At 33.9% G+C, this 14,040-nt stretch overlaps 1 protein-coding gene across 1 annotated transcript in view; it reads right to left on the reverse strand.

The window, feature by feature from the left end:
• URI1 (URI1, prefoldin like chaperone) overlaps positions 1–13,449 on the reverse strand; it is a 24,552-nt gene extending 11,103 nt beyond the window's left edge. Inside the window, exons 1-2 of the mRNA XM_026042317.1 lie at positions 12,351–13,449; positions 9,840–9,975 (exon numbers count right to left, since the gene is read on the reverse strand). Of these exons, the coding sequence (XP_025898102.1) occupies positions 9,840–9,975; positions 12,351–12,461 (247 nt within the window). The 5' untranslated portion in view covers positions 12,462–13,449. The remainder of the gene's footprint in view (positions 1–9,839; positions 9,976–12,350) is intronic.
• Between the last annotated feature and the right edge of the window lie 591 nt (positions 13,450–14,040).

The following is a 14,040-nucleotide window of genomic DNA, read 5'->3' on the forward strand; positions in this document are numbered from 1 at the left end:
ATACACTATCTTCCACATGCACAAGTGTTACAAAGTCTTCTAAATAATGTTACTGGCAAATATTCCCTAAAAGTTATACAAAGAGATAACTTAAAATAGGTCAAATAGTTCACTTATGTGTATGGTGCAACCCATTCTTCTGCCTGGGTTACTACATCTCTTCAGCAGTTTTCTAAAGCTATATAAAGAATTGCCCCTTTTTCATACATTAGTTAATTTAATATACTGCTTTCTATAGCCCCCATGGCAATTAAATAATGAATCCTTTCAATAGCAATTTATAAAATATTTAAAACTTAAGTTTCACTTTTACCTTAAAGTTATCATAAAAAACAAACTAATTTGCAAAAGAAGAAGGTCATAACTGCCTGAAAAGGAAACACAGCTTTGCTAAAACTTAAGAACAGGGGGAAGGAGGGCACAATTAAAGCCTTATACTAATAATATTAATAGACTTGCACTCTTTGTTCAACTCAATACAAATGCAAATTTTCAGGAGGGAAGACTTACTATATAAATTGGTTTCAACAGAGGTTCTCTAAGACCTTGCACCTACTGGTCCAATATACCCTGAAGGAGCTATAAGCTTTTCAGGAAAAATAAGTTGATTTACTATTTTAAAATTCTTTTTAGAATCATTAATAAACGCAATACAAGTATAAGATGTCTCATAGAATACTAGGATGGGGGCAAAAAGTCCCTACCCATGGGAACAGCAGAGCCACACTCCAACAAACTTATCTAAAGAATAATTCACTTCATAAATTTAGCTAGTTTCCACCTCAGCATCATTTGTTTCTATTTACGGTGCTTATATGGTCACTATAAAAACGGTAATGTAGGGATACTATGCATTAGGCATACTATATCTAACAGTCACATATACTTTATTTATTTTTACAATATACATGTGGGTCAGAGAGTTCTACTATTTCTGTTTTGCAGCCAGGAATATGAAATGAGGGGAAAAAACATAAAAAAAACATTCTGAAACAAAGTTTCAGACTATTTTCTCAATATTCCTACTCTTTTCTTTACTCTCCTTTCATCTATTAACTTCAATGTTCTGTACCAAGAAGTGTTTCTCTAGTCTACAGCATAAACTTACAGTAAATAAATATGTACACAGCTACTCCCTTTGCAGTTTTCTGGTTAGAGATTGCAGCTGCAACTGTTTCCTAGACTGCATTTATTACAATGATAAGCCTTTTAGGTAAGAATGCGAGAAAATATACTAATGCCACAAAATTCTTGAGAAATGCATTTATATACACAAGAAGTCTGCAGTTGTACTTGCAAAAGAAAAAATACTCATCTACTCAAAGAATTCCACAAACTGTTTCAGACCCCTCCTTCCCCTTCTGCACACATAGAAGGGATTACATATGGTTCCGGCAAGAATCAAACACAATTATCAAGTCTGATTGTTTTCATCCAAATATTAAGAGATTTTATATTCTCCTATATCCTTTATAAAACAATAATATTTTAAGTATTGCTTATTTAAAGGACCTACTTAAAAGTAAGAGCATATTAAATAGATCAGGAAGAACATTGTTTTGGAAAAGGCTAGTCAAGCAGCTCCCACCCTTTCCAGAAGGGAGCAAGAAGTCATAGTTCACATTCAAGGATTATCAATTAGTTAAGCAGCTTTGAAGAAATCACCTAAAATTCTTCCCTGAAAAATGCTCTTCATTTGCATTTCCTGCTATACACACCTGGATGAAGTATTGTTTACAAAAATATTTGAAGTCTACGATGGTGCCAATACAGATTCAGCCTCTTTATGTAAGCCCCACTGAATGGGATCAGTTAAGCAGCTCACTGTCCCTGCAAAACTCTGAGCTTCATGTCCCTCTTACAGACACAGCAACAGCCATCGCTCCTAAGCAGTGATTTTATTTTTCAGTTATTTCTTATCCTAGCCATTCTAAAGCCTTTTTTTCAGTGTGTAACATACAGTCCAAAGTCCAAATCAAAGAAAGGTGGCAATAGTTTTTCTACAAAACATTCCCATTTGTGCTTTAAGCTCTCAAAGGTAGTCTCAATATGCATAAACGTCCAGCTTGAGACCAATTTTCCTCGGGCATTTATTTTACATGCATAGTAAATGTGATGCTCAGTTGTTTCTTAAATACTACTAGTTTCTCAGCCATGTTTCTATATCTAAATACTGTTTAACAATCAGCTAGATCTTGAAAGCCAGGTTTAATTTTTTCTTTCTTTGAATAGAAGTACATTACAGTTTGTTCTGTTACGTAGCAATATTTATAAGTTACACAGCACTTCTTATTTTAAAAGGCTGTACAAGCATTAAGTAATCTGCAATACTTACCTCTGAGGGAGGTAAGTATTACCCTCTCCTATTTAACAGCTGAAGAAACAGACAGTTTAAGTGATTTGCCCTGGGCCACCCTGTATGTCAGCAGGACTGCTGGGATTATCACAGATTTCCCAGCTCCCAGATTCATGGTCAAACTACCAACTCACTCCCTAATCCCTTAGTAAACAGGAAATTTCCTCATCATCTAAGAGAGCCTTTTCTGTGATTGATCAGTTCGATTAAAGGCCTTGGTTTCCTGAAAAAGGGTTCATGCAGTAACTGGAAGGCAAGTACAGCCTACTGTGTATTAAACTTGCCAAAATACATCCCCAAAGCATCTGACATGTCATCTGAAAATCAAGACAAGTCATGATTCTTCAAATTTTAAAATCTACAAGATTTAAAGAGAAACAAATAATTTTAAAATTTGCAAGTCTTTCTATTAAATGCGACCTCAGGAATATCCTTCAAGTAATGGAGGCTTCATAGGCTCCTCCTCTTACTACCCAGTGTTTTAAGCTTCTTACAGCCTTTTAAGACGGATTGAACCAGAGGCTGTTGTCCAACTTTGTCACATTCAATAATCCTAGAAATTTTGACATGGCTTTCAGGTGAACCCTAATAGTTCCCATTTACTGCTTTCCTGCTTGGAAAGATAGTTTAAGACCACAGACAAGCTAGAATCTTTAGGAGTGACTTCCGGATTACCAAGAAAAATGTATTTGAATCAAAACAATAAATGTAGATTTCTTTTGCATGACAGTCTTCAACTACTGACGTACAGAGAGATTTCTATGCATTTAGACTGTTCTTTTCCACCTCCCTTATTAGTCTGAAAGGACTTGACTGGCTTCCCTCACACTATGATTAGCCATTCTTAATAAGCAGCCCTCTGCTTTCCACGTATACACTGATACAGGAAAAATAATTGGGGAACACACTTCATGTTGTTGAAATGAAGTCCAGTGAAGCCAGGTTTTACAAGACATGACAACATACTAATGCCAAACTGACACAAATTCTCAGACATGCATTTTGGCTTTAATGGGTTAATTAGCTTGGCTGGATACAAATTTTAATTATCTGAGTTTGACATTAATGTCCTTGGAGTGTTGTCTGTAAGGATTTGGGGAATCACATATATTATTTTAGTTACTTCTGGAAACTGTGTGTTACACTGGGATTTAAATAGTGCGACAAGAATAGTGAGAACAGGTTGATCTATTTTGCAAAGTCAGACTTCACGAAACAGGACAAAGTGAGAAGGAGCTAAAGTTTGTTCTGCCTTGCTCAGTCCAGTTATTGTTTCAGAGTCCAGATATCCTTTGATCATATTTTGTAAATATAAAGTAACAAAGAACAAAAAGCTAAGAAAGTAAGATAAGAAAGCTGCTCTGGGGATAGGTGACAGGGCATAATTTAGAATTATGTATATCAGAGAATTCTCTATTTAATCTGAGACTAAGAGTTAAGATCTCCTCGACATCCTCCACAGATTCTCAAGCAGCAGGCAACCAGCCTTAGGATGGTTATATATACACCAAGTATTTATACGTGCCAGGGAACATCTCCCTGCTGTCAATAGCTCTGTTCCTACAGAGAGTCAGCCGAGTACTAGTTACCTGAAGACAGTAATTCAGTGGGTTTTGGTTAATTGCCCATGGAAAAGCTGGGCTGTCCTAAATCGTTTCAGATGTAGAAGGAAAGTCACATCACAGTTGCACAGAATGGCATGCTGCATGCAAAATGTTCCATCAGAAATGTTCCAGAGGAATTACAACTGATCCATGAGCAAAACAAAAAAAAACAAAAAAAACAAACAAACAACAACAAAAAAAACCTACAATACTGTTTATGGCCTGCTAAAATAAGTACTCTATGTATTTTCTTGCTTTTAGGGGTTTATATAAGCAAATTAGTCATCTGAGGAATTTAACTGCATTTCAGCAAATATATATTTGCTGCAACAAAATATTTTTAGATGATATTCAATAAACTATCACATGTCATTTGAAAGAAGATCTGCACTTCTAAAGAAAAATAATCTACTAAGCTTTTCAAAATATCCTTCTATTTTCTGTTATTCTGCCCATTTTCTAGGGATACATTTGCTTTAAGATTCAAAAGAGAATCCCGATTGTTTTTTGTGTATATAAATTTAAGCCTTGTAATTGTGATAACATTTCTTCTTTGTAACAGTAACTGCACTAATCTTTTAAAAGGAAGAACTCTGCAATTCACCCAGTTGTACAGCAGTTTTGTAGTTTTTACACATATATTCCTCGAATCTCATTTACGTGTTTTCTTGGTGTCTAAACCAAAGTCATATGGATTTCAAACTGTAAAGAATCATATAAATAATCTGTTTAAAGAAATAGTAAGCAAACGTGTCACATTTGTCCTTTAGGCTCACACCTCATGCCACTGCTCAGATTCTATCAGAACAGTTAAATTGCTCCTAACTCTATCTGGATGGCATTTAGGCAAGCTCCTCTGTTGCTCTGTAAGAATTACATGAATGTAAGGACTTCTCTGAATCACCATATGCAAATAATAAAAAGGAGTCTATTCTCCCTACTCTTTTCCACTGTGTTCTGGTTAAAATATCTAGACTGTGGTCGTGTAAGAAACTAAACATCTCCAGGGAACTGCAGAGCAAATTTAGAGCACTTAGCACTTCACAGAATCAGCTCCTAACGTAACAAGGGTAAGAAAGAAAGTGATGGAGGTTATCAAAGCAAAAAGGTGATAAGCTCAAAAAATGGTTAAAAGAAAAAAAAAAAAGTACTGTGAAAGAATATTCCTCAGCATTCAGAAATACAGAAAATCAAGAATGAAAAACAGCAGCTAGATTTCTTTGTAGTGTTACCTGCATCTTTTCTTCTTTTCTCCAAAAAAAGTAAGTAGGCAAGTTTGCGTTGTTCTTTATATTCTAAAGGAAGTTATTTTCACTTTTGAATGAAACATTAAAACCTCTAAAGACCTCACTCATTCACCGATGGGAAATGGAAAGCTTCCCTTTCATATATTTCGGAGACAATATTCTTTTTTCTGGAAATGCTGATAAGGAACAAATTCAAACTCATCCTCATCCGCTTGGACCATCTTATTTACTAAAAACAATGGTATCTTTTAAATCCTGTATACTCAGCTATCGGTCAATTTTGATTGACACAAATATTTGTATTAAAGGTTACATACTGCAATTTACAATTGGGTACTATCACAATACGGTATGTTAATGTAATCAGTATTTTCATTTCATTAACTCATTTGCAGCATGACACTGCAAGGGTATTCTTACATATACTGAAGACACAATTACTAAATAGTTCAACAATTCTCCTATAAGTGTTTTTTTTTTTAATCTGATAATTTTTAACACAATAAAACCACTCCTAGTTTTGTGTGTATGTTTTAATTTCCCACCACTTGAAGTGTTCAGATACTTGGAATACCTAGCATACCAAATTAATCCACAAATATTTACAAGAAAAATCTATTTAATTTCTTTCCATAGTAACTACCACAGGGACTATTGTAATGAAAAATTTCCCATCTTAAAGAATTAATGCAATTACTGATATAGAGAAAAAATTTAATTTATATCATCACAAACACGTAAAAGATATAATCCCATATTCACGAAAAGAATCTTCATTCCCTCTTTGAATTCTGAAACAATACAGTCTTGCCTTGAGGAGAACAGAAATATTATGAAGTACCTTAAGCAAGATAATTGTAAGAGAAAAAATACAATTGCGTTATTGTTGTGCTAAACTGTGACATACTTAAAAAGCTAATTTCTTTTATTATAATGGAATTTGGTATGTGTATCCTTTAATCTACTTCACTCTTTTTTTTCTTTTTTTTTTTTTTTTACACACGTGTAAAGTGTTTCCCTTTATCTATATTACCTTGTTTAATGAACTAAATTGTTGTAACGAATTTTAAATAATTAAAAATATATTTAATCACTCTGTAAAGTTCTGGGTCTAACCAAACATCTAGATATATCATAAAAACATGCAGTAAATGAGTTACTGCAACTCAAATATTATACAAGGAGACACCGATATTTTATGAAAATCAAGCATGTGACAAGTCCCGAATTTTCTCAAATGCATTTCAACCAAACTGCTGAAAATTCTACATGAAACTCAAAATTTATCAAACAAAAAATTCTCACAATTAGTGCTTTTTTTCTTGAAAATCCAATATTATCATACTCAAATTATTGAATTCAATTGATTTCCACAGAGAAATTCATCTGCTGTAACTGAGTATTTCTCTGCTTCACAGTTGCAAATTTTTTCACTTGTTCCCCTTTAAAAAGTAAATTTAACAAATCTACCAAGACAAAAAGGATGATCTAATTAGTACTAAGTAATACTTAAAACCTTTCTATATACTACACTGTTCTTGTTACCCTCAACATGCAAGACTTAAATCAAAGTATGAATAATCTGGCACTTGCTATTACTGTTTAAGCATGCAAACTTATATTGTCTGCCTTTGTATTTATCTATCATACACATAAGGATTCAAATTATCAAGATCTTTTCCCGTGAATCTTAGTTAAAGTGCAGGGTCTGCGACATCCTCAAAGGCAAGTAGGCCCATGGCGCTCAGCACAGCTCCCCAGGGCACAGACCCCTGCAAAACTAGTCCAAGACAGTAAAAGAATCTCCCCAGAATGAGCCGAGAAACAAAAATCAGCAGTATTCCTACCCATTTCTATCTGACAGCCAGTCCCACTAGAAAAACTAAATCCTAAACACTATCAGAACCAGCTGGCTTTTCCATGCTTTCCTGTTCTCCTGTACTCACAATGAAGAGATAGAAGATGGTAAGTAATGAAAACGTGTCCTCCGTTTCCTTAAAACTCTTAATTTCTGCTAAAATTGTTTTATTGGTATATCAGTGCTATACTTACTAAGTTCACTTCAAGTATCTGAACAGATATGATATGAAAAAAAAAAGCTAATTATTCAATATTACTCTATTTTATTTAGTTTTTTTTGTAAAATAGGTAGGTAAAAAAAAATTATCAGTTTTCATACAGCAAGCAATTTCATCAGGAATCTTTTCTTATGCTCTTTAGACTCCCCAATTCCTATATATTAAATGCTTTAAGCATGCGCTGGCCTTAAGCATATGCTTAAGAAAGCTTTGCTGTGTTAGGACCTTCTGACTAGTACGCAGGATATTTAGGACTGCTTAAAATATAATCCGTTGAAGTAAGCATGCCCTCTTTTCCACTGCGTATGACCTACTCATGAAATTTATGCCCAAAACAAGAAGATTAGGTGCTAAAATTGAATCATGTTGCGTCAATGTAACGGTAATGCCAAATATACGTCACCCTGTAAATTATGAAGCCACTACAAACAAAATCCCAGGGAAATCAAAAGTCATATCTATTAAAGCAACTACAGTGCCACACAGAGAGGAGACTTTATAATAATTACTCAGGAAATATCATTCTTTCACATTTCTGCCACAAGTGGTCAATTCACATTATTTAGCAATGGCTTACCCATCTTTTAGGCACATAACTTTTTTCTTAATTAGAACAAAGAAAATGCCCAAGGTTCCCCTTTTGCCTAATGTGAAAATAGTTGAAAGAGTTTAAGTCAATTGCATTTTTATAGGAGAAATCAGTATCAGTAAAAAAAAAAAAAAACAAACAAAGCCAAAGCACACTTTTTCCAGCATCATACATATTAACATGCTGTTTATCATCCCAAACTGACAGTGGTCAGATCATTAAATAAAAAGTTTGTAGTTAACATCAGTGTTTTGGAGCCTCCCACTGGCAGCCATCACACAGCTGAAAAGTGAACCATCTGCTCAATGGAGGGTTTATATCCAGGCATCAATGACTATTTTGCTTTAAAAGAAATGAGTATTTCTGAGTTAATATTTTAAATGCAATTTAAAAGATCATAAAGGAAAAGAATCCAGCATTTACTGTGTGTCTCCCAGCAGACTACTTAATGTTCAAACATCTACTATGCAAAGGTCAAATGATTTCACTGAATGTAATGGTGACAAAAATATTCTAAAGCCTTGAAAAAAAATATATATGATGATCAAGGAAAGAGATACGGACCTCAGATCTTGCAAGAGTCACAATAAATATTGTAGATTCAGTTCAATAAGAAAATTGCTAAGCTATGCCAAGAGAACCAGATTAAGATAGATATAATAGATAAAATACAAATCACTTATTTTTGGTCATGTTCTTCATAAAGGAAATACTTTAAAGTAACACAGCCAATGATTTTTTATTAGAAAAACTTTTACACATATACCACTTGTATAGAAATGCAAAAAAAAAAAAAAAAACCCTAAAAAAAACCCCCACATTCACATGGAGAGCCTCTAAGATATCCTGCTCCACATAACAATGTGAATAACTGAACTTATTAACAAAAATTCAATATCAAGAGTTGTGCTAGCTGTAACCTAATAAGGTAAACACGTTGTGCAAATGATGTAGATTATGGATTTTTAGATATGAATGACACACACATACACAGAAAAAAAATTCAAATGCTTACTCAAATTTAACAGCAAAGACTAAGAGATACCTACTTTACTTTACTTTTCATTTTGCTGTGCTTGCAGAGAAGGCCCTGACCCTCACAGCATTCTAAGTTCCAAATGTGCCATATACAAAGCTTGCTGGCAGTCTAGAACCTTGCCTGTTTCCTGGTTCTTCCATGCCAAGATGTCAGGAGCAAGCAAACAGAACTGGAAACAAAAAGTAACAGCCAATCTGTCTCTATGATCCTAATTTGCTATCTCAACAAAACTGGCTGCCCATAGTTCTTGATCTGGAGAGCAAGTGGATCTCTCCATGCAAACACAGAGGAATGTCAAGGGCACAAGACAAAAATATAGCTGAGTGGCAAGTCCAGGAGAGACAGTGAAAAAAAGTCCAAGCAAAAGTAATGCACATAGAGGAATAAGAGAGCGGGAAAACACTACTGACAAAAAAGAAAAAAAAAAAAAAAAAAAAAAAAAAAAAAAAAAAAAAAAAAAAAAAAAAAAAAAAAAAAAAAAAAAAAAAAAGTCAACAGAGGGAAAAGCAGCAAAGAAATATAAGAAGCAAAATACAGGAAAAAAAGGAAATTAAGAGCAGAAGTTCAATGTCATGTCCCCTTTCTGGAAAATAATACTTTTTTTTTTTTTAAATAAAAAGGAGTGGGCTTTTTGTTCTTCTTTCATATATGAATAAACTAATGAGCAAATCTTAACCCATTCTGTATTCTAAAATCTAACATCAATCCTGCATTTTGTTAGCTTACATAGCAACGGCAAAAATAATAAAATACTTTGGTGAGATACTTTAAAAAAATCGGATAGATTCTACAACATTCTACATAGATACTACCCCTAAATATTTCAGAACGTCAGTTTGTCAAAAAAGAACAGTGCAAATGTTACCAATATATCAAGATAAAAATAATAATTTTCACTATTAAGTTACACTAAAAATCATACATACGTTTTTTTCTGTGCTCAACTAGGGCAACAGCCTGCTTAGCCGAGCATTTTGAAAACCAGTTGTCCCCAAGTAGAACAGTGACCTCATTGGTGTGGACAAGTTTTCCTGGCATGAAGGCAAGAGGTCCAAATGGTACCTGTCAAAGGCACAGAGGAAACTGCTGAAAATCACTAACAAAAGTAAAACTAAACATTCATGTCTACTTACAGAGAAAAGTAAAATACAGAGTTAAATGAATTAGAATTCTACAGTGTTGTTTTTTAATGACTAATTGTTCACAAATATTGAAAGGTCTAGATCCATTTGATTTTAGTAGTGCACTTCATAAATCTGAAGATTTTTCTTATGCAAGAATTTGTATTATAATACAAATCATATTATACAATAAGTTGTATTATGAATACAACTTGTATTTAATCAGAAAAACTTGCTTTACAGCATTACACTACTGTATAGCTGAATGCTCATATGGAAAAGAAACTCAGCTTATCCTAACATGTAAGCCTTCGTATAGTAAAATACTGTAACTTCTTTAGCTAAGTTAAATATTTATTACACAAAAAACATAGTCATTTACCAGCAAAAGCAAGCCCAGTTTTGCTAAAATTTCAGAAACATTTGAGAGGTAGGGTCAACTCAACGATCTTTTTTTGCATTATCTGTCTTGCTAATAATACATACCAGAAACCTCAGTTCAAACTTATGAGGCTATGAGCAAGAAACAGCAGGATCACACAAAGTGCTCACTCTCACGCTGTCTTATTTTTCACACGTGTGAAGCTCTCAATCTCCAAGCAATGTTCTACCAACTACATGCACCTCTTCCAACTTCACTCCAGGCATAACTAGTTATACACAAAATCTGAATAATTAGGATAGTGATAAACACATAATTGAAAAGGCTCCTTAAAGTGTGAAACCCACACTTTGATATAGCTTACAATACATGGGATATTATTTTTATGATCCTTTTAAGACACCCTGCAGTCCACATTTTGCTTCAAGTCTACAGGTAAGTCCTAGCACGGAAGAGTAGCCTCACTCTGATCTCACCTGTGCTTCACATACCAATGTCCCCTGAACTTTTACACTATTACAACCCGGCTGCCTTCAGCCTCCAACCTCAGAGAAGTAACAAGGTCAAGAATAAAGTTCATTGGAGGGAGGCAAAAAGCTAAGAAGCAGAGTCAGCTCAAATTCCTCTTATGAAAGAAAGAGATCTATCTTAGTCTAAACATATCTGCTCCTTCTACTTTATTCCCCTGATGTCTTCCTCATTTCCTTGGGATAGCAAACTGCTTTCTTGTCTGATTTTTGCTGAAACAGAGCATTTAGCTCAGCAGTTCTGATTTCTTGGAATGAGATTTTCTCTCACTTATATATCCAGAAAGGTACCTATACTTGATCCTGCTTCTATACTAAGCAGGATCTTAAGGTAAGACTTATGCAGAATTTCTTCTTTCCTGCAAATTTCTTCCTGGTTTTCAAGTATCAGACTGAATCGTTTGCCTGTTCACTCTTCCCCCAAAATGGTGAAAGCAAAATTAAAAACATATGAAAATATTTGGCTAACGGGAAAGGAACTATTTATATACTTTTAAAACAACAGATGTGAATTGACATTGCTGCTTAATCGAAGAATGAACAATATCTATTATTAAGAAAAAGTATTTTCTTGTACACTTTGAAACAACCTGATCATTTTGCTTTATATCATAAGGCCATGAATATACAAATGATCGCAGGATCACATATAAAGTTTGAGCTGAGCCATTAGCACTCGCAAGGGAAACAATCTCTTTAACAACACGTAAGAAGCGTACACCAATACTGTTTTACTAACAACTCTACAGTATACAGGATCAGGTTGCCAGTATGCAAGTAGTTAAGCAGTCTGCGTCTAAATTAGCCGTTCAGTTATTTACAGCGTAACTTCCTCTGCTTTCAAAGATGTATTTTGAATTGGACATTTAAAAAAAGAGTCAAAACAGAGAAGCCAGTTTATCTGGTCAAAATTCTTCTAAGTGTATGCCAACAAGGTAAAGTCTAAACAGGGAGCTGCGCAGTTGCTACAAAAGATTCAGAGAACAAAGATTGCTAAGTCAATGTGAAGATCAGCGAAACAAAATTTAGCAGCACCTTTTCATGTAAAAATCAATGTCCTAGGGTTTATTTCCACGAATGAGAAAATGTTGTGGCCACTTTCTTCTCAGGAAATGACTTAGTACCATAATTCTGTAATAATTATAGTTTTTTCTACAACAGATCTACATATCAAACATATCAGGTTTTGTGTTAGCATTTATGTCATCAGTTCTCAATTGTCAGTAACATTATAACTAACAACAGAGAAAAGAGAAAGAGAAGCAAAGGTTTAATTATCATAATAAATGTAACCATTATTAAGGCCTACATGGCAACCTGAACAACATTCCATTGCTAGCGCAGAAACTTAAGATACTGAAACTTTTAACCCATTATCTTGAATGAACTGCTCTATGCTATACATACCATGATATCGTAAGAAAGTTTATCAGGCAATGTACTGAGTCGTTCTTGAAGAGCATCATAATCACTCTCCACCTTCTTCCTGTTGACAAAATCAAGCTGACTCAATTTCATATTTGAAGCAAACAGTTAATCATTTTCTACTAGTAATTCAACAAACTACTTTATTCATAAACATACAGACTTAGGAGAGATTAGAAATTTGTTTCTAGAAGACTTTGGGGATGGTCAGCTACAAATGTTTTTATTATAAAGTGTCTTAATATAATAATAGCCACATTTTTATTTTAAATTAGACATTCATATCTGAGTTTGAACTTTGTGTGATGCAAAGGAAGAACCAGTTGCTTTCACGGGGCTTTGGCATACCTCAATGTTCAAATTCAACAGTTATACTACCATCAGTATTTAGAAGAAAAACTAAAAAAATCAGTTTATATTTTAGAAGAGGCAAATTCTTCACAGTGTTGTTCTTCATAAAATATTCATATTTTATTTGGGCTGACATTCTGGTTTTCATATGAACTTTGCTCTTACTAACAGTCAATGTTCCTGAAAGATCATTTGACTGCTACAATTTTGCACCCTCTTGAAACACAGACAAGCAATTTAAATGTGGAACATCTATTCTACTGTTGCCTTATGCAAAAAAAAAAAGGTCATATGCTAGGTGGTGAACCTTGATGAACTTGGACAAGTTATTCCCATAGTAGAAACGTGACTCTTCAGAGAACTTTGGAAGATCCAGCATTTTAATTGCTACTGGGATTTTTCTTTGCTTAAAACAAAGAACTAGACTCCTTTTAAAAAAAAACCTTCTTCAAAACATTCATTCTGATGCAGAAAGTCATGGACAACAGTGATTTTGAAGACTGGCAGAAATCAGCTTCTATGAGATGTGCCAGGCATATAAACATCAAATTCAACAATACTGTTTAGTTGCACTTCCAAATAGCACATATACTATATATGGTACTAAATTCTGGAATAGAAGGCAACTTATAGCACAGAGCAGCACACTGAACAGTGGTGACCCAGGATGCAAATTACAGTTTTTCTGAGGATATTCCAGAAAAGCAATGTATAAATCTGCTGAAAAGTGAATGTCATAGTTGAAAAAAACTAATCAAAATATTATCACTTATTTTCTTAAATCTTCTTCTTAGACTCATAAGTGAAATCTTCAGCATTCATTATGAAAGAGTGTGATACCCCAATGTTTTGTCTCATGTACCCACAGTTGAACTTTGCTATAATTACACTGCATTAAGCCTGTAGTATTTAATATCTTAAATTGCTGAATTTGTCCTGAACAAAAGATTTAGTTTTAAATAACCATGACATTAAAACTGTATTCTATATCATCGATCTACAAAAGATGCTTACTTCTTCTTGGGTTTAATTGTTGTTCAGTTTCGCTAACCATTTTGTGCAAGTTTTCTTACTCACTGACCACAAGAAAGTAAAAATATTCCTCACTACCTTGAGAAAAGAACACCAAGCTCATGAATAGTACAAAATTCATCGAGATTCTTGGAGGGAAAGCAATATGATAATTTGCTATTGTAATTACAAGTATTAATTACTTAATAGTAACGTTTACAGAATCCAGTCTTTGCCTGACAGAGATCTGTATTTTTAGAGAAAGGGACAGTGTTGTTGTCATGCTAACTTGCTACTCTTCAAAACAAAT

This window comes from Nothoprocta perdicaria, unplaced genomic scaffold (genome assembly GCF_003342845.1).
Source record: "Nothoprocta perdicaria isolate Ctin4 unplaced genomic scaffold, notPer1 scaffold_30, whole genome shotgun sequence".
Classification (NCBI taxonomy): Eukaryota; Metazoa; Chordata; class Aves; order Tinamiformes; family Tinamidae; genus Nothoprocta; species Nothoprocta perdicaria.